The 26963-nt window shown below is 41.9% G+C and overlaps 1 protein-coding gene across 4 annotated transcripts in view; it reads left to right on the plus strand.

Annotated features, from left to right (window-relative positions):
* Nucleotides 1-6619: 6619 nt before the first annotated feature.
* The window catches only part of LOC136881943 (inositol polyphosphate 5-phosphatase K), a 120148-nt gene continuing 99804 nt past the window's right edge, over nucleotides 6620-26963 (plus strand). For all 4 annotated transcript variants that reach the window (XR_010861051.2, XR_010861052.2, XM_067154408.2 and 1 more), the window contains exons 1-4: nucleotides 6620-6804; nucleotides 7186-7302; nucleotides 22406-22483; nucleotides 23429-23576. Coding sequence is in view for 2 of the 4 variants with exons in the window: in XM_067154408.2 (XP_067010509.1) it covers nucleotides 6791-6804; nucleotides 7186-7302; nucleotides 22406-22483; nucleotides 23429-23576 (357 nt within the window). In the remaining 2 variants the exon portion in view is untranslated. The remainder of the gene's footprint in view (nucleotides 6805-7185; nucleotides 7303-22405; nucleotides 22484-23428; nucleotides 23577-26963) is intronic.

The raw sequence follows: 26963 nt of genomic DNA on the forward strand, positions 1-26963 counted from the left end.
CACGAAGGGCGTGAAAATGAAAGACTCCCTAGGCCTCCATACCTACTACCGTCGGGGTCGGAAAAGAACAAGAGTTGACCAAGGGAGGTCGGATAGGATATATGAGAGTGAGTGGTGGTGGTGTTGATTATTGTTTTAAGAGGAAGTACAACTAGGCAACCATCCTCTATATAACACTAATCAGAGGGAAAATATGGAAGGGGTCCGACACTTCGAAAAATGAAGGTATCGGCCAAAGGAAGACAAGGGCCACGAAGGGCGTGAAAATGAAAGACTCCCTAGCCCTCGCAAACCTAATAGCGTCGGGGTTGGAAAAGAACAAGAGTTGACCAAGGGCGGTCGGATAGGATAGATGAAAGTGAGGAGCCTGGCACAAGTAAGTGGAAGCAATGCCAGGACTCAGCTGAGGGCCCCGTGGTCGCCAGCCCACGCTCCAAAGTTCAGATCCCCTGAGGCCCCTTTTAGTCGCCTCTTACGACAGGCAGGGGATACCGTGGATGTTATTCTACCGCCCCCACCCACAGGGAGGTATATGAAAGTGAGGAGCCTGGCATAAGTAAGTGGAAGCAATGCCAGGACTCAGCTGAGGGCCCCGTGGTCGCCAACCCACGCTCCAAAGTTCAGAGCCCCTGAGGTGGTGGTGGTGGTGGTGATTATTGTTTTAAGAGGAAGTACAACTAGGCAACCATCCTCTATCTAACACTAATCAGAGGGAAAAATGGAAGGGGTCCGACGCTTCGAAAAATGAAGATATCGGCCAAAGTAAGACAAGGGCCACGAAGGGCATGAAAACGAAAGACTCCCTAGCCCTCGCATACCTAATAGCGTCGGGGTCGGGAAAGATCAAGAGTTGACCAAGAGATGTCGGATAGGATAGATGAAAGTTAGGAGCCTGGCACAAGTAAGTGGAAGCAATGCCTGGACTCAGCTGAGGGCCCCATTGTCGCCAACCCACGCTCCAAAGTTCAGAGCCCCCGAGGCCCCTTTTAATCGCCTCTTACGACAGGCAGGGGATACCGTGGGTGTTATTCTACCGCCCCCCACACACAGGGGGTTTGTAGGTCTGTCAAAATCGACACAAAAAATCGCTAAATTCACAAAACATGATGTATCTCTGATATTTTAGTATGTTGTCTTGACCCATTAGGGCTATGTTTACGCAAGTTTGCAACTCTCAAAAAGTTGTGGAAAAATTTTTGCGCACGAAAAACCGCGAAACTTTTGGACTTGTTTCAGATTCTGCTCTATATCTCTTAATCCATGTATTTTTCGTCGAAAGCTGCTCCGTACGTTTTTAAGAGCATTAAGTTTGTGACAAATTGAGGCCTACCGGAGCTCTGTAGATCGATTCGTTACCTAATTACGACACTTTGAAAATAGGCCAGTTTTTCCAAAAATGGTTTGACTATGTGTCTAATTTGATTGATTGATTGATTGATTGATTGATTGATTGATTGATTGTTTGATTGATTGATTGATTGATTGATTGATTGATTGATTGATTGATAAGTTACTGTCCTTTTGATTACTTATGTTTATTACTTATGTTTATATTAAAATACATTTCACCGTTTTTTTAAATAATTACATGCCTTCTTTTTCATTACTAAACCAAAAAACAAAAGATAGGAAAGATTATGGAACATTTCTGGAAAAATGCGATTTTATCTTAAATGGATTTTTTTGAGATTTTGAGAGCACAACGAGGATTCCAGACCCCGCTCTGCACTTAATTAAAAAAAATCAAAATTGCCTACAAATTATATTCTACAAGTTCTACTCGTAGGATCAATGGTTTCGACGCAATTTCGGTCCAGAAAAGGTCTAAAACTAAAATGTTCAATTTTTAGAAAAACTGGCCTAATTTCAAAGTGTCGTAATTCGGTAACCAATTGACCTACAGAGCTCCGGTTAGGCTTAATTTGTCACAAATTTAATGCTAGTAAAAACGTATGAGTAGCTTCGACGAAAATGCATGGATTGGGAGATATAGAGCAGGATCTGAAACAAGTCCGAAAATTTCGCGGTTTTTCGTGAGTAAAAATTTTTCCACAATATTTTGAGAGTTGGAAAATTGGGTATACAGAGCCCTAATGGTCCAAACAACATACTAAAAAAATCAGAGATAATCATATTTTGTTATTGTCGATTTTGACCGGCCTATTGGAAAAGAACAAGAGTTGACCAAGGCAGGTTGGATAGGACACATAAAAGTGAGGAGCCTGGCGCAAGTAAGTGGAAACAATGCTATGACTCAGCAAAGGACTCCGTGGTCTCCAACTCACGCTCCAACGTACAGAGCCCCTGGTGATGGTGGTGATTATTGTTTTAAGAGGAAGTACAACTGTACAACCATCCTCTATATAACACTAATCAGAGAGAAAAATGGAAGGGGTCCGACACTTCGATAAATGAAGGTATCGGCCAAAGGAAGACAAGGGCCACGAAGGGCGTGATAATGAAAGACTCCCTAGGGCTCAATACGTAATACCGTCGGGGTCTGAAAAGAACAAGAGTTGACCAAGAGATGTCGGATAGGATAGATGAAAGTGAGGAGCCTGGCACAAGTAAGTGGAAGCAATGCCAGGGCTCAGCTAAGGGCTCCGTGGTCGCCACCCACGCTCCAAAGTTCAGAGCCCTGGGGCCTTTTTTATCGCCTCTTACAACAGGCAGGGGATACCGTGAGTGTTATTGTAGCGCCGCCACCCACAGGGGGGGGGACGGACACATACTCATCACGATCACACGTCTTGTGTAAATTCTCACAAATACTCACGAATATTGATCAAGACCTAAACATTTTAAATGGTTAATAAGGGCTCTCTGCTCAATATCTTTGAAATTTGTTTTAAACACCTGAATAAATTCTTTATCCCAATTTCGAACTTAATGAGATATCAGAAAAACCAAACCCTTTATTTGATCTATTAATTCCTGTTTTCAATAAACAGAAATTAAGTACTCTAAACCACCTTCTTTATTTATCTCCAAATTCCCTGAAGCAATCACCCGCCATTCCACATAACTCAGTCCCACCTTAAAACTTCAATATACCCCCCTTCCTCTCTCTCTCTCTCTCTCTCTCTCTCTCTCTTCCTCCGCCCATCTACAAATAAGCTCTATTCTATTTCTCTGCTTTTGCTCTTTCGACTTTTTCAATGATACATATAGGATCTCAACACTTTCCCATCAACATAATTCTGTTCACACTTGTTTCAGCTGAACTGAATTCAAAAAGATTCTTAAAGTGCTAGTTTTTTAAGTGATTCACCTGGTCTTCTGTGAAGTGCATTCTTCAAATTGAAAGAAAACTGAGAGGTGGTGGTGATGGTGATTATTGTTTTCAGAGGAAGTATTACTAAGCAACCATCCTCTATATAACACTAATCAGAGAGAAAAATGGAAGGGATCCGACACTCGAAAACTGAAGATATCGGCCAAAGGAAGACAAGATCCACGAAGGACGTGAAATGAAAGGCCTCCTTGCCCTCGCAAACCTAACAGCGTCAGGGTCGGAAAAGAAAAAGAGTTGACCAAGGGAGGTCGGATAGGAGAGATGAAAGTGAGGAGACTGGCACAAGTAAGTGGAAGCAATACCAACACTCAGCTAAGGGCCCCGTGGTCACCAACCCTGGCTACAAAGTTCAGAGCCTCTGGGGTGGTGGTGGTGATTATTGTTTTAAGAGGAAGTACAACTAGGCAACCATCCTCAATATAACACTAATCAGAGGGAGAAAATGGAAGGGATCCGACACTTCGAAAAATGAAGGTATCGGCCAAAGGAAGACAAGGGCCACGAAGGGCGTGAAAATGATAATTCCCTAGGCCTTCATACGTACTACCGTCGGGGTCGGAAAAGAACAAGAGTTGACCAAGAGAGGTCGGATAGGACAGATGAAACTGAGGAGCCTGGCACAAGTAAATGGAAGCAATGCCAGGACTCAGCTAAGGGCCCCGTGGTTGCCAATCCACGCTCCAAAGTTCAGAGCCCCTTACAACAGGCAGGTGATACCGTGGGTGTTATTATACCGCCCCCACCTACAGAGGGATGAAAGGGAGGAGCCTGGCACAAGTAAGTGGAAGCAATGCCAGGACTCAACTGAGGGCCCCGTGGTCGCCAGCCGACGCTTCTAAGTTTAGAGCTCCTGGGGTTGTGGTGGTGGTGGAGGTTATTGTTTTAAGAGGAAGTACAACTGGGCAACCATCCTCTATATAAGACTAATCGGGGAGAAAGTATGTACGACACTCCGAAAATGAAGATATCAGCCAAAGCAAGGCAAGGTGGTGGTGGTGGTGATTATTGTTTTAAGAGGAAGTACAACTGGGCAACCATCCTCTATATAACACTAATCAGAGAGAATGTAAGGGGTCCGACACTTCGAAAAATGAAGGTACCGGCCAAAGGAAGACAAGGGCCACGAAGGGCGTGAAAATGAAAGACTCCCTAGCCCTCGCAAACCTAATAGCGTCGGGGTCGGAAAAGAACAAGAGTTGACCAAGACTGGTCGGACAGTATAGATGAAAGTGAGGAGTCTGGCACAAGTAAGTGGAAGCAATGCCAGGACTCAGCTAAGGGCCCCGTGGTCGCCAACCCACGCTCCTAATTTCAGAGCCCCTGAGGCCCCTTTTAGTCGCCTCTTACGACAGGCAGGGGATACCGTGGGTGTTATTCTACCGCCCCCACCCACAGGGGTGCGAGTGCTCTAATACCGTCGGGGTCGGAAAAGAGCAAGAATTGACCAAGGGAGGTCGGATAGGATAGAGGAAAGTGAGGAACGTGGCACAATAAGTGGGAGTAGTGTCAGGTGGTGGTGAATTTTTTTTTTTTTTAAAGACGAAGTACAACTAGGCAACCATCCTCTATATAACACTAATCAGAGAGAAAAATGGAAGGGATCCGACACTTCGAAAAATGAAGATCGGCCAAAGAAAGACAAGGGCCACGAAGGGCGTGGAAACGAAAAACTCCCTAGCCCTCGCTAACCTAATAGCGTCGGGGTCGGAAAAGAACAAGTGTTGACCAAGGGAGGTCGGACAGGATAGATTAAAATGAGGAGCCTGGCACAAGTAAGTGGAAGCAATGCCAGGACTCAGCTGAGGGCCCCGTGGTCGCCAACCCACGCTCCAAAGTTCAGAGCCCCTGGGGCCAGTAGTGTCAGGACTCAGCTGAGGTGGTGGTAGTGGTGGGTGTGATTATTTTAAGTGGAAGGTGGTAGTGGTGATTAATGTTTTAAGAGGAAGTACAACTAGGCAACCATTCTCTATATAACACTAATCAGAGAGAAAAAATGGAAAGGGTCCGACAATTCGAAAAATGAAGGTATCGGCCAAAGGAAGACAAGGGCCACGAAGGGCGTGAAAATGAAAGACTCCCTAGCCCGCGCAATCCTAATAGCGTCGGGGTCGGAAAAGAACAAGAGTTGACCAAGGGAGGTCGGATAGGATAGATGAAAGTGAGGAGCCTGGCACAATTAAGTGGAAGTAATGTCAGGGTTCAGCTAAGGCCCCCGTTGTCGCCAACCAGTGCTCCCACGTTGAGAGGCCCTGGGGCTCATTTTGCTCGCCTCTTATGACAGGCAAGGGATAGGCCTATCATGGATGTATTTGGCCTCTTAGGAGACGCTGTACCAACCCACATAGGGACGTCAGATAAAAAGCTGGAAATGGAATTAAGGATGCTGGTAGAACTATGGGGAAAGAAATGCTGCAACATAGAACGTTGCCAATTCATTCTTTCAAGCTGATTCGCGGGGGAAATTCTTTGAAACTGTAATAAATCTGAAATATTAAATCCTATTGTAGGCCTGTTTTATGGTATTTGGCTTAACACCAGATGAGAAAATAAATGTTATGTTTACTAACGTGAAATAATTCGTTCTGAGAAACACGATCGGCAAGATCAGTGTTCGAGTAGGCTACTTCGGTTGCAGAACCGTAACCAAAGATGATATAATAGATCGTAACATTTCCGTTACATGCAACGGAAAAGTTGCAGCATGTCGCATTTCGAATGCATTTTATTATGTCATTCTATTAGCATCCAGACAACCAAAGTCCAGCGACTCTATGAGTCCGATTTGGCAAGGGTTCAAACACAACCAATTATTATATTTAAATACAAAGTTTAAGTTATCCCAGGGACATACCCTCCGGGAGGATTACATACCATATTATTTTACCGACGACCAACAAATCACTTGATAATACTGTTATAATGTACCTAATTGTGTGCATTTGTTTTAAATTGTAGAAGAATTCGACTATAGCACCTATGGCAACAGAATAATTGTAGATAACAAAAACAAATGAAGACAACCCCTAAGCAGTATTGTCAAATACAGTAGAGACTGTATTTGGTATTGTATTACACAATGTCAAAATAATTATACGTTAGGCCCGAAAGCTCGAGATTGCAGTGCTTACATTACACACATGTAAAAAATAATACTGGATGGCAGGATGACATTAACGAGACCCCTATTCATCTAATATTCTGCCCGTGGTCTCAGCATAAATTATCGAACAGGTGTGCTTTATCACCTGACCTGCCAACATATTTACGTCACTGAAGCAAATTAGAAAACATAAGCGAAAAGGCGATCGCTAGAGAGAAAAGTGAAAGTAGCATCGCGATATGCGCACGGAAGTTATCTGTACAGAGATGACTTGACTGATAACCCAAATAGGTTTAAAACTACTGAATATGTGGTTTATACCTAAACCAGATAATAAATAACAACGAAGATGTGCATATACTAATCAGAAACCGCGATCCTAGCAGGTGCACAATATGGACAATCTTAGGTATGTACTTGCTTAACCTCATTTTTATGACATGTAATACGTATGTCATTCTAAATATAGGTAGCTCTTTATGTCATGCTACGCCTTGAATGAAAATGTAAATAGAATCCATCTCTCAGTGTGGGGACAGTTTTAGATTTGTTTATTCCACGTAATTACTATCTGGAAGATTCACTGACAGTTATATAATAACCTATCACAGTTGCTATGATTCTTTAGAGGTGTAGAATCGTGTTGTAACATAATTCACCCTGCACGGCAATATACAGATAAATATTTGATATATAATGCACACAGTGCCAATATGGTACATTTTTATGGAATAGTAAAATAGTGTTGTTTGATAGAATAAATAATAATTACACTCAAACATCTTTTCAGGTTTTACCTGGTCACGTGGAATGTTGCCACTCGCCAACCTGAGGAAGATGTGCAGGAGATGCTCGGTTTGGCCAAGAATACACCACAAGAAAGATTACCTGATTTCTATGTCGTTGGGTAAATTTATTCTTGGTTCGAGTCATGCATGAGACCTTTGCAAAGCGGTTTGCAGCCACTAGTTGGCTGTAACTTTTTGTCAAAATACCCATTCATTTCTTTTATATTCCTGAATTTCTGTAGTAATTATGGACCAAGTCCTTATCTGGACTCTCAGTATAGACGGGCTATTCCCCATCTTACATTGCCTTACTGTAAATGATTGTTTCATGACACATTTTTAAAGATGTGTCAGCCTTAGCCGATTATTAGTCTACTAGTCAGTGTAGCATCTTGGAGTTTCTGTTAATCTTCAGATGTGTAGAATTGCATTATAACCTAAATCAGTTGACACTTGACAGTAATTTACAGATCATTAAAGCAATGTGATGATCGATATCAAATTTGATTTTTGAATAATAGAAGCACTACACTATCCATAAACAACCACTATCACTGCTTCATATTGCACACGTCTATTTGAAAGGTTTTTCTGTTTCCAAACATTAAGTCTCAATTCTTCTTCTTCATTCATGGAAATTTTCACTAATGGCATCCTGGTGGTAGAACTGCTGTTGCAGATGTTTGAGGGGAGGAGAGGAGTGTTGTTAGGCACCATTGTGGAGGATGGGTGCAGGCAAAAAGTTCTTGTTGCCACCTCTTTTGGCTACATGACTCATGTGCTTTTCATTCAAAAATGCAATCATCTTGTGGTCGAACTTCTGCAGATAAAGTGAACCCTGATATGCTCAATTTGAATGGGATCCTGCTAATATCCTGAGCATTGAGATCGATGGTTGTGGTGTTCATAAGATGTCCAGTATTTTAATATATGGGCCAGTGCAGGTCTTTCCACCATCATTATTTATTTTTTTTTTTCAATTTTCTGTATGTCGCACCGACACAGATAGGTCTTATGGCGACGATGGGACAGGAAATGGCTGAGAGTGGGAAGGAAGCAGCCGTGGCCTTAATTAAGGTACAGCATCAGCATTTGCCTGATGTGAAAATGGGAAACTACGGAAAACCATCTTCAGGGCTGTCGACAGTGGGGTTCGAACCCACCATCTCCCGAATACTGGATACCGGCCGCACTTAAGTGACCCCACCATCATGTAGACCTTTCCTTAAAATTTCAGTAGTATCCTCTTGTCGCTGAACTCTCGCTAGTTCCGTTTCAACTTAAGCAAGTAAGGTTCTATCACATTGTTTCTTTCTTAGTCACTTTACCGTCTAGGGTTGGTTTTTCCCTCGGACCGCGAGGGATCCCACCTCTACTGTCTCAAGGGCAGGGTCCTGGAATGTGAGACATTTAGTCTGCAATACAACTGGGGAGGAAGACCAGTACCTCGCCCAGGCGGACTCATCTGCTATGCTGAACAGAAGCCTTGTGGGGGGATGGGAAGATTGGAAGGGATAGACAGGGAAGAGGTAAGGAAGCAGCTGTGGCCTTGAGTTAGGCACCATCCCAGCATTTGCCTGGAGGAGAACTGGGAAACCACGGAAAACCACTTCAATGATCGCTAAGGTGAGAATCGAATCCCCTTTACTCATTTGACCTCCCAAGGCTGAGTGGACCCCATTCCAGTCCTCGTACCACTTTTAAAATTTTGTGGTAGAGCTGGGAATCAAATCCGGGCCTCTGAGAGTGGCAGCTTATCACATTAACCACTACACCACCGAGGTGTTCTGTCACTTAAGGTTCAGTGTTATGTGAGAAATGTCAAGGAATTCATGCTCTTAATGGTAATGTGCTGCAGCTCTGAATTTCTTCCACAATATTATCACATAGCTGTTTTCACAGGCGTGACAATGATATGTTGTTTCTGTGATTTAGGCTACAATCTCATTACATCCATCAACTTTCTCCGGTGGTGGTGGTAATTATTGTTTTAAGAGGAAGTACAATTAGGCAACCATCCTCTATATAACATTAATCAAAGAGAAAAAAATGGAAGAGGTCCGACACTTCAAAAAATGAAGGTATCGGTCAAAGAAAGACAAGGGTCATGAAGGGCATGAAAATGAAAGACTCCTTAGATCTCAAGTGCTCTAATACCGTCGGGGTGGGAAAACAACAAGAGTTGACTAAGGAAGGTCGGATAGGATAGGTGAAAGTTAGCAGCCTGGCACAAGTAAGTGGAAGCAATGCGAGGACTCAGCTAAGGGGCCCGTGGTTGCCAACCCACGCTCCAAAGTTCAGAGCCCCTGGTTCCCGTTTTAGTCACTTTTCACGACAGGCAGGGGATACTGTGGCGGATCAGCTTTTTCCATTCTGAGCCAAGATATTTGGCAGTAGTTGGTATTACAGCAAAATGTGTGGCGTTGGAGCCAGGAAATCTTTGAAGGTTTAGTGGAGATGTTCAGTTCTTAAGTCACAATGATTTACTAATATCCAGATGCATTAACAATAACGGTAGAATTTTATTACCAGGTGAGATGCTGCACGGTTTTGGTCATATAGCTGTCACCTTGCATTCGAGAGATAGTGGGTTTGACACCCACTGTCAACATTTCTGAAGGTGAGTTTCTGTTGTTTCCCATTTTTGTGCCAGGCAAATTAAAGTGATGGCCACTTCCTTCCCACTCCTAGCATCTCATCGTCGCCATAAGGCCCATCTGTGTCAGTGCGATGTAGAGCAAATTATACACACACAAAAATTACAATCTGCTGTCCAACCTTTATCTATCTATCAGTTTATCGTATGGCTTTTTGTGCCGGGAGTGTCCGAGGACATGTTTGGCTCGCCTGGTGCAGGTGTTTCTGTTAGACCTGTGCATCTGGATGTGGGATGATGATAATGAGGCAGAGAGGAAGTGAAACCTGGTTTCGGCACATAGCCTACTCCTGTCGAATAACACCAAGGGGTCTGCTCAAAACTTTAGGTACATCCCCATTCAATGCACGAATCAGCATCAACAACGTCATAAGCCCTCACTCCATATGAGCAATGCAAAGATATTTGGAATTTAATCCAGGCTTTTGGCATGCACTCTAGTGATCAGAAATTGTATACCACCACCTCCCCTCCCTGCCAGCCACCATTCTGACGGTGAAATTGTTTCGACCAACAGGACTCGCACTGGTTCACCACAGTGTCAGACCATATAGACTTCAATGCCTTAACGATCATGGCCACCAAGGGCTGCTGAACCTTAATAACATTATAACGAAGTTTAAATGATGCAAATCTTAAACCTTTAATTTCTTTCAGGGGTTTGAACCCACTCTCTCCCGAATGCAAGCCGTGCAGCCTCTCACTTGGTAGTAAAATTCTGCTGTTATTGTTATAGTCCATCTTCATATGAAGGTAATCCCAAAAATAAGGTCTCCTATTTTTTTATAAATACATAGAGCTGTTTATTTCTACAATGGTTTACATCATTTTACAGTTTGAACATTTAGCTATTTTTCTACATAATCACCATTTCGGTCGATGCGTTTTTGTAGACGCTATGACAGTTTTTGTATGCCCATGACATACCAGCTCGCCGCCATGCTGTTCAGGCAGTTGTGAATCTCATCTTTCACCTCGTCGTCGGTGCTGAATCGCTTTCCAGTCAGATGTTCTTTCAACTTAGGGAACAAGTGATAGTCGCTGGGCGCCAAGTCGGGACTATAGGGTGGGTGGGTGATGATGTTCCACTGAAACTGTTGCAGGAGAGCAACGGTTTGCCGGGCGACGTGCGGGCAAGCGTTATCATGGAGAATATTTACGCCCTTGCTCAACATTCCTCTTCTCTGGTTCTGAATTGCCTGTCTGAGTTTTTTCAGGGTCTTACAATACCTGTCATCGTTAATTGTAGTCCCAGCGGGCATAAAGTCGACCAACAATAACCCTTTTCAATCCCAAAACACAGTTGTCATGACTTTACCGGCAGACTGTGTTTGCTTAAATTTTCGCGGCTTTGGCGAACAGGGATGCCGCCACTAGCGTGATTGTTGCTTGGTCTCAGGTGTAAAGTGGAACGACCAGGTTTCGTCACCCGTGACAATTGCGTCCGATAAGTTGTCCTGTTCGGCTGCAAAGCGTTGAAGAAATGCACGGGAAGAATCAGCTTGTTGCCGCATGTGGTCTTCAGTCAGCATGCATGGCACCCATCTTGCGCACACCTTCCGGTATTTCAACTTTTCCATTAAAATTTTGTGAGTTGTGCTTCGGGAAACCTCAGGAACCAAAGTGCAGAGATCATCCAAGGTGATCCGCTGATCTTCACGCATGATTTGCTCAAACTTCACGACTGTCTCAATGGAAATTGACGGTCTCCCGCTCCTTTGTTTGTCATGAATTTCAGTCCAACCGGCTGCAAACTCTCAACACCACTTACGAATATTTTTGACATCCATGCACGACCCGTCAATTGACGATGGATTTCAATCGGTTCAATACTTTTGCATTCAAAAACCCAATAACTGCGCGCACTTTGCACTTGGCGGTAACATCCAATGGGAGCTCCATTCTTAATGGTTGCCAAGCCAAGACTGAGTACCTCAGCGCGGTGTGCGCTTGTTTATATGCGAGCACAGGAAACACTCTTCACAATACTGTGACCAACAGCCACACGAACAGAGTTCTGTATTATATAAAAAAAATAGGAGACTTTATTTTTGGGATTACCCTCATAGTAAGAGTCTTTCTGGATGATCGGAGATGTGGCCTCGCCCCGAGTGCGAGGAACTGTGGGAGCGTTCGTGCTGGTAGTGGGGAAAGAACTTGATCCTTTCCTCCTGCTGGCAATCAAGTTCAGGCAGCGGAAGTAGGTCGGGGAACTGATTGAAATAGTGTAGAAAGCTTGTCATATGTTACTCTCCCCACTCCAGGCACGAAATGTTTCTGGGTCGGTGTGGTCATAATGCAATGGCTCATCGATGTACATACACCACACTAACTCAAAGGTGTAAGAATTACTTAATAAGATAAACTATTGAAATAAAAGTAACGCTGTACAAGTTACAAATTGAGTCTTACATTTCGATTGTCTGCATTAAACCTTGTCAATTTACACAGGCCTTTGAGCATAACATTCTAAAATTTCAGTTTTATTCCAGTACGGAAATACTTCATATCTTGGTGACATCAAGAAAGCAGAGGGTAATACTTAAAAGAATTCATATCAGATGATGCTTTCGATATATTGTCAAATATACCTTAGTGTATAGCAAGAGAGGTCATTCTTTTGGCACTCTGTAGCCTTTAATTTATTCTTGTGCCCAGTGTTAGAAGAGGACCTAGAAGCCATGCTCGTCACTTTGGTAATTTCATCGTAGCCCGCACTTAACAACACGCACCGCTTGAGAGACATTTTCACTTCAGCGCTAGCCTGGTGACTGGACCTGCTGCAGAAGTGGGGGGAATGGTAGCTCCCACCGCTCCATGCACAACTATTTCTTGCGCAGGACTCTTTCAACCAAAATGGACTATAAATGCATCTGATGCATCTGGCTATTAATAAATCACTGCGACTTAAGAACTGAACACCGCCATTAAACCTTCAAAGATTTGCATGAAAATGGGGTGGAACTCCAGTGAACTGCAGTGCACTGCATCATGCCACAGTGCGATTCTGTTTTATTGCTAGTGGCTTAGTTACTGCCTACGAAGTGTTACCATCTGTTCTCAGCTACTGAAACATTCTTCCTTCTTCTACACTTTCCACATTGAGACTGATGACTGTATTCTCCTCTATACTTCCCAAGTCTAGACTAAAGATACGTTATGTCAAGACCAAAACGACAAATGTCCAATCATGTCATTTATAGAGGGATAAAAGTATGAAAAAAAAAAAAAAAAACATATGCTGCAGAGATGGTAGTACTAGACCAGAAAGTCCCACTTCACATTAGAGCTTAGTGAAAGTTTGTTCAAAGCTATTAGGATCCAGGAAGAACCGTGATGGCGAGTGGAGGATCAGGAGAAATATGGAAATATATGAATACATTGAACCCATAATCATAGGTAATAAATTTTATCCATCACAGTACATTACAGTCAACCCTTCACTGATATAAGAAAATAGCACCTGAAGTTCTGCAGACATATAAAGCACATTGAAATGAAATGGCGTATGGCTTTTAGTGCCGAGAGTGTCCGACATGTTTGGCTCGCCTGGTGCAGGTCTTTTGATTTGACGCCCGTTGGCGACCTCTGCGTCGTGATGAGGATGAAATGATGGTGAAGACGACATGTACACCCAGCCCCCGTGCCAGTAGAATTAAGCAATGATGGTTAAAATTCCCGGCAAGGTCGGGACCCCTGTGACCAAAGGCCAGCACGCTAACCATTTAGCCATGGAGCGCTTTGATTCAACTAGACTGACCAGCAAGATGTTGATGTATAGTCCCTGGGATGTAAGCACATACACTATTTCTCCCCTGTTAACACTGAAGGTAGTGACTTATAGTTATTTTCTAACTATTGGATTTTATTCAGCGTCGCTAACCGTACAGTTTAGGGTCCCTATTTGCTGATATGACATCTTACAGTTACTGTTCATCCTGCGTGTTGGCACTATGTAGTCATGATTTTTGCGTGACTTGCGAGATTATACATACTGCCACTGCCATGTTATGAAAATCGCTAGTGTTACATTTGCGGGTATAAGTAAAGCATATTTTCTTTTCCTGTAGGATTGTAAATCTGTTTGGGTAATACCAGGTAAGTAGAATTGTGGCATGTTCGAAGAATGCATTTAATAATGTAGTTACTGGGCGAGTTGGCCGTGCGCTTAGATGGTTTTCCGTGGTTTCCCATTTTCACACAGGTCAGTTGGGGCTGTACCTTAATTAAGGCCACAGCCGCTTCCTTCTCTCTTACGTTCTCTTACATTCCTGTCCCATTGTTGCCATAAGACATATCTGTGTTGGTGCGACATAAAGCAAAAAAAAAAAAGTAGTTGGCGTTAAATGATAAGTGCGGCATTTTGTTAATACGGTTTTCCTCATCATCATGAATTCCTTCCAGCGAGCCGGGAAGGATGTTTAAGAATGACGTGCCTCCATTTATTACGGGTCTGGTATGCTTCTTTTCACTCTAGGGCAATTCCATGTTTCTCCTCTCTTCTCCAGGTCTTCTCTTATCTGCCTTGGAGCTGGTATCAGACAGTCTCCTTAATCCGGTCCATGAGATGTCAGAGATGATCTGTGTTTACATGGATAAATCCCGTCAGGCACGTTTATGCCGGAGGGGTAGCTATGGTAGCGGCCAAGTTCTGGTGGGGATCCAGTCCCCTGGGGTATAACATGGGCCCCGTGTACAGGGATACATGTGAAGACCTTAACGCCAGTCATCATCATCATCATCATCATCATCATTTCTTCGCTCCAGCAAGCTGGGTGCGGTTGTGTACGAGCCTCCTCCAGTTTGTCCTATCCATCCACAGATGCTGCTCATATATGTGACACCAGTTCACATCTCTAATTTCAAGGTCCTTCAGTATCTGTTTTTCCCAAATATCACGAGGTCTTCCTCTTGGTCTCTTCCCAGGAACATTGTGGTCAAAGTATGTGTGAGGAGTCCTGTGAGGGTCCATTCTTTTAATTCGACCATACCATTGCAATCTTTTCACTTGTGGAGTCTCCAGTAAGCTTCTTTTCAATCCAAGCTGTTGCTGGATATCCACATTCCTTATTTTATCCATTTTTGTTTTTTATAGATAAAAACGGAAGAACTTCATTTCTGTTGTCTGAAGACGACTCATTGTTGGTCCAGTAAGTGTTGCTGCTTCCAGGCCATATGTCAATATAGATACTAGATATATTTTGTACAAGCTGATCTTGAAAACTAATGGAAATGTTTCATCCCAAAGTATTTGATGTAAAGTGTGATAGAATTTGGAAGCTTTCTGTATTCTGTTGCTGATCTCTTGATGTATGGTATTGTCTGATCACAGAACACTACCTAAATACTGGAAGTTGTCTACATATCTATCTCTTCATCTCCAATTCTTAGATGAACAGTTGGAGAGTTTCTACTCATCACCAAGCCAACTGTCTTCGTTTTGCTGATTTTGAGACCTAAGATTGTAAAAGCTTCATGCCAGAGATCTAGTCTAGTTTTTACTTCCGCTTCTGTCTCGCCCCATACCATTACATCATCAGCAAAAACCAGGGCATTAGTTGTTGGAACCTTTCTTTTAACCGCTTGTAAAACTTCATCCATTATGATTATGAAGAGAAGTGGTAAAAGACAACTTCCTTGCTGGACTCCACTTTTCATTTTGAACCAACCTGACCTTCCATCCTAGACCTGGACACAACACTTGGTTTCATCATATAATCATTGTACTCGTGCTATGATGTCATCAGGCACTTTCTTATGTCTTAAACATTCCCATATATGCCTGCGTGGTACATGGTCATATGCTTTCTCGATGTCCAGAAAAACAGTTATAATAAGTGTTTTACCTTTCTCCCAATACTTCTCATAGAGCATTCTCGTGGCCAAAATGAGGTCTATTGTTGATCTATGAGGTCTAAATCCATGTTGTTCCTCCTCAAGTGTAGGTTCAACATACCGTATTTTCTAATCCTGCTCTCAAGGATGGATTCGTAGATTTTGAGGCTATGTGACAGCAGAGTTATACCTCTCTAGTTGGTACATTTCTTTCTATCACCTTTTTTCAACAATGGGATGATGACTCCTTGCTTCCAGTCATTGGGTATTACATTCTCTTTCCAGAGTCTATTTAGTACTCTGTACATCGAGTCTTGTCCAACCTCTCCTAGTACTTTGATCATCTCAACACTTAATTCATCTGATCCAGTTGATGTGTTGTTTTTCAGCTTAGATATTGCTGTGTCTACTTCCAACCATGTCAGACTATTTTTAAATAGTCGTATTTGTGCTGCCAAAATCTAAGGTTCGTCGTCTGATGGAGTGACATTTTCATAACAGTTCAGCAAAGTTACAAATTACCTTTGGAACTCTTGTAATATATTGGTCTCAAGTATCCGGGAGATAGTGGGTTCGAACCCCACTGTCGGCAGCTCTGAAGATGGTTTTCCGTGGTTTCCCATTTTCACACCAGGCAAATGCTGGGACTATACCTTAATTAAGGCCACGGCTGCTTCCTTCCCATTCCTATACCTTTCCTGTCCCATCGGTCGCCATAAGACCTATCTGTGTCGGTGCGACATAAGACAAATAGCAACAACTAGTCAAGTACAGGCATAAAATGAAATATGACTGAACTGGCAGAGGAGGCAGCCCATCCTTCTGGGGATAGTACAGAAGGAACCCACTGCCTTGTGGGAAGAGGAGGGATCCTCAAAATCTAAGAGAGTATACCCTGAAAGAAAATCCTCTGATGCATTAGGCTTAACAGGTCAGCAGAAGAGTTTTGTTATGTGTTGCTTTCAATTTAAGAACACACCTCAGATCAAAGAATAAACCAAATTTAGGCCAAACTCCATGTACCCTTGGAATGAATGACAATTCTCCAGCATTTGAAGATAATCCTAGGAATACAGGAAGTAAGTAAACTCGTGTCCTTGTCCTGAGGTGGTGCAGCTCTTTGCAAGCAAACCCCCAGTGCAGGTGAGTTGCATGTACCATTTTAACTACATACCAGTCCTCCTGCCATTCTTAAATCTCTGGCAGTACCGGGAATCAAACCTAGGCCCCCGAAGATGGCAGCTAATAATGCTAACCGTTACGCTACAGAGGCGAACACAGGAAGTAATATCAGTTAGGAATATGAGAAGCAAGAAAAATCTGCAAGAACCTTGTCTTGTCACGACTTTAGTACGGTTTGTAGACTTAGATTGACTTACGACATATGAATATGTAATATATTTGCTTGTGTGTATTATTACAGCGTAGTTTCACTTCAGTCCAACAAGTAACAGCAAATTTCAAGAAGGGAGCTGAATTATTTACACCAGGCAAACACCATACAATATGGTTATAATATAATAATAACAACAACAACTATAATAAATAATAATAAAAATAATAATAATAAAAAAATGGAAATGGCTTACCATCTGACTAAAAATGTCTATAACAAAAGATCTATATCTCTGAATGCAAAAATCAAACACTATTGCACTGTTATATGCCAGAGGCTCTATATGCAGCGGAATGTCTCGCCATGAACAAAAAAGGCATGATGGAGAAATTGGAGGCCAAGGAAAGAAAGATTTTGAGAAAAATCTTAGGTCCAGTCAAAGACAACGGCGAGTTTAGGAGACGGCACAACCAGGAGTTGTACTCGCATGTGGAGAAAATAACTGATGTGTTGCGAAAAAGGAGGATTACTTTTTATGGACACATGGCCCGAATTAATTCAACACGGTTAACCAACCGCATTTTCACTTTCCTCCAAGAGAAAAAGGCAAAGGGGGCATAGTTCAGTGACGTACAGAAAAATTTGCAGGAGATTGGGATCTCATTTGAAGATATCCAGGAGCGTGTCCCACTTACGAAAAAACTCCAAGAACATCGGAGTTTCCTACCAAAGCCGAAGATGAAAACTGGAAAGGCATGGACGGAAGAGCGAAAGGAGCAACACCACATACGAATGAAGGAATACTGGACCAACAATAAAGCTCAAGGGAAACAGTTAAAATGACATGGTCCTTAGTTGGCCGAAACGAAACAGTAATAATAATAATAATAATAATAATAATAATAATAATAATAATAATAACAACAATAATAATGTGTATATCAAAATAAAGACAGAAATATATCATTAAATTGAGTGAGAGTTTTTATTTCCTTAATTCCTCATTGAGCTTGAAAACCGATTTAATTATGAATATCTTGATTGATCATTCACTTGGGTAAGGGAACGTCCATTATTGATACTTATATTGAGGTTAGTTTGTTGATGGTTATGTCTCATGATTTCCATAGGTAACTGGACAAGTTGGCAGCAATGATGAGCGATTTAAAAATGAAGATAGGGTGACAACATATGCTTTTTTAGTGTATAGTCTTACGTGCCAAGTACTATAGTACGAGAAATCTTCTTGGAACTATGTATACACCAGATACATTGGCAGAATCGGAGGAGACTTAAAACAGTTTACGTACGACAGTACAAGATAATCATGATGTCACTGTTGCAACAAAGATCCCCGTATACAATTCAGTTATAGTTCCCAGCCTACCGTCAACAAAGGTCCTTGTATACAATTCAGTTGTAGTTCCCAGCTTACCGTCAACAAAGATCCTTGTATACAATTCAGTTGTAGTTCCCAGCTTACCGTCAACAAAGATCCTCGTATACAATTCAGTTGTAGTTCCCAGCTTACCGTCAACAAAGATCCTCGTATACAATTCTGTTGTAGTTCCCAGCTTACCGTTAACAAAGATCCTTGTATAAAATTCCGTTGTAGTTCCCAGCTTACCGCCAACAAAGATCCTCGTATACAATTCAGTTGTAATTCCCAGCTTACCATCAACAAAGATCCTTGTATACAATTCAGTTGTAGTTCTCAGCTTACCATCAACAAAGATCCTTGTATACAATTCAGTTGTAGTTCCCAGCTTACCGTCAACAAAGATCCTCATATACAATTAAGTTGTAGTTCCCAGCTTACCGTCAACAAAGATCCTCGTATACAATTCTGTTGTAGTTCCCAGCTTACCGTCAACAAAGATCCTTTTATACAATTCAGTTGTAGTTCCCAGCTTACCGTTAACAAAGATCCTTGTATACAATTCAGTTGTAGTTCCCATCTTACCATCAGCAAAGATCCTCGTATACAATTCAGTTGTAGTTCCCAGCTTACCGTCAACAAAGATCCTGGTATAGAATTCAGTTGTAGTTCCCAGCTTACCGTCAACAAAGATCCTCGTATACAATTCAGTTGTAGTTCCCAGCTTACCGTCAACAAAGATCCTCGTATACAATTCAGTTGTAGTTCCCAGCTTACCGTCAACAAAGATCCTCGTATACAATTCAGTTGTAGTTCCCAGCTTACCGTCAACAAAAATCCTTATGTACAATTCAGTTGTAGTTCCCAGCTTACCGTCAACAAAGATCCTCGTATACAATTCTGTTGTAGTTCCCAGCTTACTGTATAGATCTGAATCCTAGACGTGCTAAAGACAATATAGTAAAAAGCTGGAACAATAGTACCAGCAATTTTTAAGGCGAATTTTGCTTACAACCAGGCAAGACAGACATACAAATGTCAGTGTACTTGAAGAGGTATAGACCACCAGTATAGAAACCATGGTTTTAAGACGTGAACTATGATGTAATATACATGCCCAGTACAATCACATTCCCAAGTAAGTGTTTTATTCTGAGGTAACAGTGGGTAAACATTGTTTGGGAGGTCAGAGAAAGCAATTTAAGGATGTAATTAAGGCTAACATGAAGATGTGCCACATTGATGTTAACAACTGGGAGACCTTAGTCCTCAACTGTTCATTCTGGAAATTCATCATGGCATTTTTTAAAGAAAACCATAGGCGAATAGTGAACGATAAGAGGCAACGTAGAAAAGAAAAAATGTGAGATAGGAGAACAGTGGCTGCTCCACCTGGGACTATCTGCCATCTCTGCGGCAAATTGTGTGCCTCCTGTATTGGGCTGTGCAGTTTCCTGTGGACTCACAGAAGAAGAGTTGGTCTGCTTGGAAGACCAACTTACTCGTTTTCGAGTGTTTGCTATTGGAAATTCTAAGTTCCCATGGTGGGAATTAGATATTTTTCCACCAATAGAGCATATCAAAAATTATATAAAAAAATTAGATGTATGGCTTTTCAGGCGTTTGCTCTATTAACCAGCATTTCGACTCAGGTCTGACACTAGACTCTTCAGAGTGGGATGTGTCAGACCCTACCCACTGATGCTGGGGTGTATGCAGGTGAATTGCTAGGCGGGCATTAATTCCATTGTGGAGTTTTATCTCCCGTATGCAGTTATCAGGCTGTGCCTCATAAAAGGCTTCTGATAAGTTCACCTGCATACACCCCAGCATCAGTGGGTAGGGTCTGACACATACCACTCTGAAGAGTCTAGTGTCAGACCTAAGATGAAATGCTGGTTAATAGAGCAAACGCCTGAAAAGCCATACATCTAATTTTTTATATAATGTTTGCTATTGTACATACAGAAACAGTATTCAGAAATGGGTTTGGGCTAGAGTCAACACCCAAGAGGAGGAGAAGAAACTAACTGAACAAGTTGTTTTTTTCTTTACAATTTGCTTTATGGCTCACCGACACAGACAGGTCTTATGGCGAGGATGAGATAGGGAAGGGCCGGGCTGAAAGGCGCTGGCCTTCTAACCCCAACTTGGCAGGTTCGATCCTGGCTCAGTCCGGTGGTATTTGAAGGCGCTCAAATACGACAGCCCTGTGTCGGTAGATTTACTGGCACGTGAAAGAATTCCTGCGGCATAAATTCCGGCACCTCGGCGTCTCCGAAGACCTCAAAAAGTAGTTAGTGGGACGTAAAACAAATAACATTATTATTAGGAGAGGGAAGGAAGTGATTGTGGCCTTAATTAAAGCACGTCTCCAGCATTTGCCTGTGTGAAAATGGGAAACCACTGAAAGCCATCTTCAGGGCTGCCAACAGTGGGGTTCAAACCCACCGTCTCCCGGATGCAAGCTCACAGCTGCGTGCCCCTAACTGCACGACCAGCTCGCCCGGCTTTCCTTTATCCATTATCTCTGCATTAAAGAAGTTTATTAAAAACAGCTTTGTCCAATCTGTTCGGCTGTTCTGCTGGACTGATTTGCTTCCATTTTTATTTTTTTAAATTCTCTCCAGAATTACCTGCTGGTGAATCATTAGACATTTATAGGTCTCTAAATTCAGTCAACTTTGAGTAATCCTAAAATCAAATCATTAAATGACCACTTGAATAATCACAGGAGAAGGTTTACCCTAGCCTGCAATGCATTCTGGATATAGCAGGTTGCTAAGCAATTAAAACTTTCTTTAATATTCTGATAGATATATGTGATTTTAGTGCTGTGATTGCATGCAGCCATGTTTGATTACTACCTATCAAGCCAGAGTATACACTTCCTGTAATCATGGAAGAATACTATTCTCTGCTAGATGCTCCTTGATTCTCTGATCTTTCCCAGCTTTTAAATAATTGTACTCAACAGATGGCAGAACGTTCTTAATAACTTATATGCTGCTGCGAGAAAACAGTCGACTAGACACAGACGATTAGCCTTCTGTACGGCCGTCAATAAAGCGCAGGAACAAACTCTTGAAAAAGTAGCTGTCTACTTACCCAAACCAATATTCAGTCATGGTCAGATACATGTTGCACTATCTCGGGCAAGATCATTTGAAAATGTTAACTTCCAGATATGTCTGAATGGTCCAAGCTCAGTGAATATTGTATGGAAAGAAGTGTTATAAACAACATTAGGAATGAATCAATTACAGTATTATTTACCGGTATTAAAATCAGAGAAGAGCTAAACATAGAACTGTTTGTACAGAACATAAAGGAAGCAAGACCAAGATGGTTTGGACATGTAAAAAGAATGGGTAGCAAGAAGGGAATTGGAAAGAGAAAGAGACCAGTTTGAAGACCGAGAAGAAGGTGGATGGATCAGATTTGGAAGGACATTAGAGAAGGTGGATTGGATGTGGCGGAAGTAATGGAGCAGGAAAAGTGGAAGGACAGAAAGGAGTGGAGGAGGCTTGTTAACCACACCAGGGCGACTGGATTGGGACATTGATGATGATGATGATGATGATTAAATGTTCATGAAACTATTGAAAAGGGCAGGCGAAACAATATGACTACAACAGGCATACAAGAATAGTTATCTGATCTATTTATAACGAATGCTGCACAGCAACACAGGTCCATTAATTATAATTCTTCTTCTTATTATTACATGATTTATTGTCATAAAATCTTCTATTTTTAATTGTTGAAGTCAATGGGATGAGATTTCATCTTTATGAGTTTATTGTCATTAATAAATGTATTCAGGTACTAAACTGTCTTATGATGGACTTGACTAATGAAAAATAAGTTAGCTGCTGCCATATTGAATTAACGAGTTGATTATAAAAATGACTGTAAAAGTAAGCATGCTATTCTAATTCTATGTTTAACACAAAATTTCACTAGAAGTAATTTACAAAATACATTTTCTTAGAAATGTCTAATTTTCCATTACAGGCTGCAAGAAGTTAAATCACAGCCACAGAATATGGTTATGGATGCCATCTTCGATGATTCATGGACAAATGCATTCAGGTAAGTTTATTCTTTTGATTGTTATTATTAGGTCATTTCAGCCTCCCCTGCCATTGTCATATTCATATCTTGGTCTCCTCTGCTATTTCCATATTCATATCTTGGTCTTCTTGTTCTGCGGCCTGAGCGGTTCAGACGGTTAAGGTGCTGGCTATCTGAGCCCAAGTTGGTAGGTTCGATCCTGGCTCAGTCCGATGGTATTTGAAGGTGCTCAAATACGCCAGCCCCATGTTGGTAGATTTACCGGCACGTAAAAGAACTCCCGTAGGACAAGATTCCGGCACCTCAGCATCTCTGGAACTGTAAAAGTAGTTGGTGGAGCATAAAACCCGTAACAGTATTATTTTTTTCTTCTTCTACCACTTTTCCCCACACATATGGAATCATGGGAGCAGACTGTGTTGCATATGTGAATTTGGGCTTGTTTTACACCCTTCCTGATGCCAAACCTATGCAGAGGAAAGTAATCATTCTTGTGTGTTTCTGTGGTGGTTGGTAGTGTGGTGTGTTGTCTGAGTATGAAGAGGAGAGTGTTGGGACAAACACAAACACCCAGTCCCCAAGGCAGAATAATTAATCAGGTGCGATTTAAGTCCCTGACCCGTCCAAGAATCAAATCTGGGACCTTCTGAACCTAAGACCTCAACGCCGGTCATTCAGCCAAGGAATCAAACATATCTTGGTCTCCTCTACTACTTGTATTATCATATTTATATCTTGGTCTCCATTAATATTGTCATATTCATCTTACAGTAAGTTATTAGATTTGCAAGACCTTGGGTGTGTTTTATTTTTCCCTTCATTAATACCCCTCGTGTTTCTTCGGTTGATGTCCTCTTTCTGCCTTTTGAGACATCAATATCATCATACTATTATGTTATTAAACCAGTGTTTTATTTTACTATGGTAAATTAAGAAAAGAATGATGTGAATCCTTTGTCGTAGACAAGTTCTGGCAACTCATGACTATGTGAAGGTTAAGACCATTCGCCTACAAGGATTACTGCTCAGTCTTTACTGCCTGAGGAAGCACCTGCTACATCTACGTGACATTGAGACACAGTACACCAAGACAGGCTTTGGTGGAATGTGGGTAAGTTAGTTGCTTCGTATTTATCTTTTATTTTCCAAAAAAGTGTTTAAATGTCTTGAGATTTAACTGTCACAATCTTTTCTGAGCAGCAGTTAGTTTACCTTACTTACTCAATCTGCAGCAGATTGAATCTCCCATATTTAAAAAAAAAAAAAAAAATTAGGACATGATAGGCAGTTCTAAGTACAGCTGCTGGAGTTATTTGCAAGACATATCTATTGTGTATTGTAATTTGAAATACTAAACAACTTGAAGTTTCAAAATCGGTTTATTTATTCATTTAAATTTCCATTTAAAGTGTTTTTAACACTTGTCAACATTTTATTGAATAATGATGAATGACTGGACTAAAACAGGGCAGCGTGCTGTCACCTTTTTCGTTTCTGATGGTTATGGATGAAATTGTAAAGGAGACAGAGGAAGCGCGTGGAAATAGGAAGATGAAGTTATTATTTGCAGACGATATTGTGCTCTTGGGGACAAACAACAAAGAAGAACAAGAACAGCTTGATGCATTGAATGAGAAAATTGAAAAGTATGGTTTGAAAATCAGCACAGAGGAAAGCAACACCATGGCAATATCATGACAGGGACAGGGGAAATGCATTGTAAAAATTGGTGGTTGGTGAAATTGTGGACAGTTTCAAATTCCTTGCAGCAGGGCAAAGCATTCTACCAGAGTGTAAGAAACCATCTGGAATAAAGAAGTACCAAGGAAATGTAAAGAGATAATGTACAAAATGCATTATGCACTTACATTGATTGATCTATACAACTGAGACCTGGATAATAACAAGTAGGGAGAAGAGTAGAATTCAAGTCAGCGAAATGAAATACGTAAGTATGATAGAAAAGACAGAGGGAGAAAGGAATGATACTGATGTTGATGCCCATAGGGAATCTGAAATATTTGTCCCGAATGAGTAAATTTATAATACCAATATAAATGGTCCATTATTGGACATTACGAATTTTCCAGCTAACTCATTCCTGGTTGCCAGCGTTTCACCCTCATGTGCTAGGTTGGGCTCATCAGTTGGTAAATAGCACACCTACCAAGACGCTGGCTAGTGCATACCGCGGAGGCCACTGCATATGCTACTTGGAGCCACCGGCAGTGCCAATGCACTTTGAGAGACTTTGTCTCTTTACCAGAAATTGATGCCTGCTTGGCCATCAGATGGCTATCAGATGATACAGATGTTGATTCCCATAGGGAATCTGAAATATTTGTCCCGAATGAGTAAATTTATAATCCCAATATAAATGGTCCGTTATTGGACATTATAAATTTTCCAGCTCCTGGTTGCCAGCGTTTCGCCCTCGTGTGCTAGGTTGGGCTCATCAGTTGGTACCTAGCACACCTACCAAGACGCTGGCTAGTGCATACCGCGGAGGCCACTGTGTATGCTACTTGGAGCCACCGGCAGTGCCAGTGCACTTTGAGAGACTTTGTCTCTTTACCAAAAATATGATGCCTGCTTGGTCATCAGATGGCTATCAGATGATATAGATTTAATTCTGATTCATTCAACAGTCTATACACTAGAGTATTCTTTCAAAATAGGGTGTTACGTGAGTAGAGTAATTTAGTGAAAATATGTATCTTATACATGAATTTAATGCTTTTTGTAGCTTACTGGTCTGTTCAGTAGTCACATCAGTAAGAATGTCACAATAGTTAAATATTCATTAAATATTCAGTTTTGCCATTCTTGCATAAGTGGTCTGTTCCAGCTTTGAATCCAATCTTCTAAAGTCTGAGAGGTTTGATCGGCAAGAAACATGTCATTAGCACACAAGAGACCAGTCTTTGGACTAAATACTGTACTTGACAATTATGATACGTGCAGGCAAGTACAACGATCATCTCTGAGTGTATCAAAGTTATTCATTATGCATTCCTAGATGGCTGAAGGAACCTATTCTATAACCACTAGCTCTGACCATTTCTATCTCAACAACTTTAAAACTTCACAACCTAGAACAAAATGAAGTTGCCACGAACCTGCTACGCAAGCGTAGCAGGGGGAGAGGTGATACTCCCACGTGGCGCGTCCCAGGTGGCGGATAGGGGGGTCCTAACCGGCTTGCCGGCGGACTTGAGGGAAATAAAATACCTCTCGCGGACCAAACACACACCCCCTGTGGGTGGGGGAGGCTGACGAATAATACACCCACGGTATCCCCTGCCTGTCGTGCGAGGCGACTAAAAGGGGCGACCAAGGGATGAATGAATTAGAACCGTGCAACTACTTTTGATTCGTACCATCATGCGGGGAACACCATGGGTTGCATGTACTTGCGAGTAGTATCACTAATATGGTACGAAATATGTTTGTGATTCGTTGCAGTAAAAAGCCTGGCCTGGTGGATTCCAGTACCCGTGCGTTGTACCCATGTGGGCAACACCGCGGGTCTGGGCGTAGCCTGTGAGTTGTACCACTATATGTGCGACACCGTGGGTCTGCGTTGCCTGTGATTAGTACTCACTATGTGCGGAACACCACGGGGCCCTTGGGACCGGCACCCGTGACTAGTACCCTAGGTGCGGAAACTCATCGGTTTGCGTTGGCTGTAAGTGACGCCATTGTGTGCGAAACACCATAGGTCTGCGTTACCTGTACGAAGTACAATACTTGTGAGTAGTACCATCTTTTGTGGAACACCGTGAGTCTTCGCTACTTCTGATTAATACCCCATGACACATACCATGGTTCTATTTTACTCGCGACATGTACCATTCTGTGGGGCCTTAGACGTGGATTTTGCACCCCCTTTAGACACCAAGCATCATTGTGCTTTATAAGTGGTACCTTGGTCGGTAATACTGTTCTTTTCGTTCTCTATTGAATCCGATCCACTGGTTTTTGTTTTTGTTTGTTTTGTGTTTTGTTGGGTTCCTGTCCATCCATTCATTCTTCATGACGTTTTTTATTTTTATTTTGGTCAGTGGATGCCTTTGTAATTTTTGTTCTTTCATTTCGTACCATTAGGGGCCGATGACCTTCGCTGTTAGGCCCCTTAAAACAACAAGCATCATCATCATCATCAAAATGAAGTTGGCCTACAGGGGTGTATAGTATATCATGCATGGAGGTCAGCATCAAGGGGCTAAAGCATTGAAGAGGACTTGTGAGAGAGGATGAGCACTGAGTGTGAAAGTTGCGGTGGTGGTGATTATTGTTTTAAGAGGAATACAACTAGGTAACCATCCTCTATTAACACTAATCAGAGAGAGAGAATTTAAGAGATCTGACACTTTGTAAATCAAGGTATCTGCCAAAGAAAGACAAGGGCCACAAAGGGAGTGAAAATGAAAGACTTGTTAGGGCTTGTAAACCTAATACCGTTGGGGTTGGAAAAGAACGAGAGTTGACGAAGGGA

The sequence above is a fragment of the Anabrus simplex genome, chromosome 10, assembly GCF_040414725.1.
Source record: "Anabrus simplex isolate iqAnaSimp1 chromosome 10, ASM4041472v1, whole genome shotgun sequence".
Lineage (NCBI taxonomy): Eukaryota > Metazoa > Arthropoda > Insecta > Orthoptera > Tettigoniidae > Anabrus > Anabrus simplex.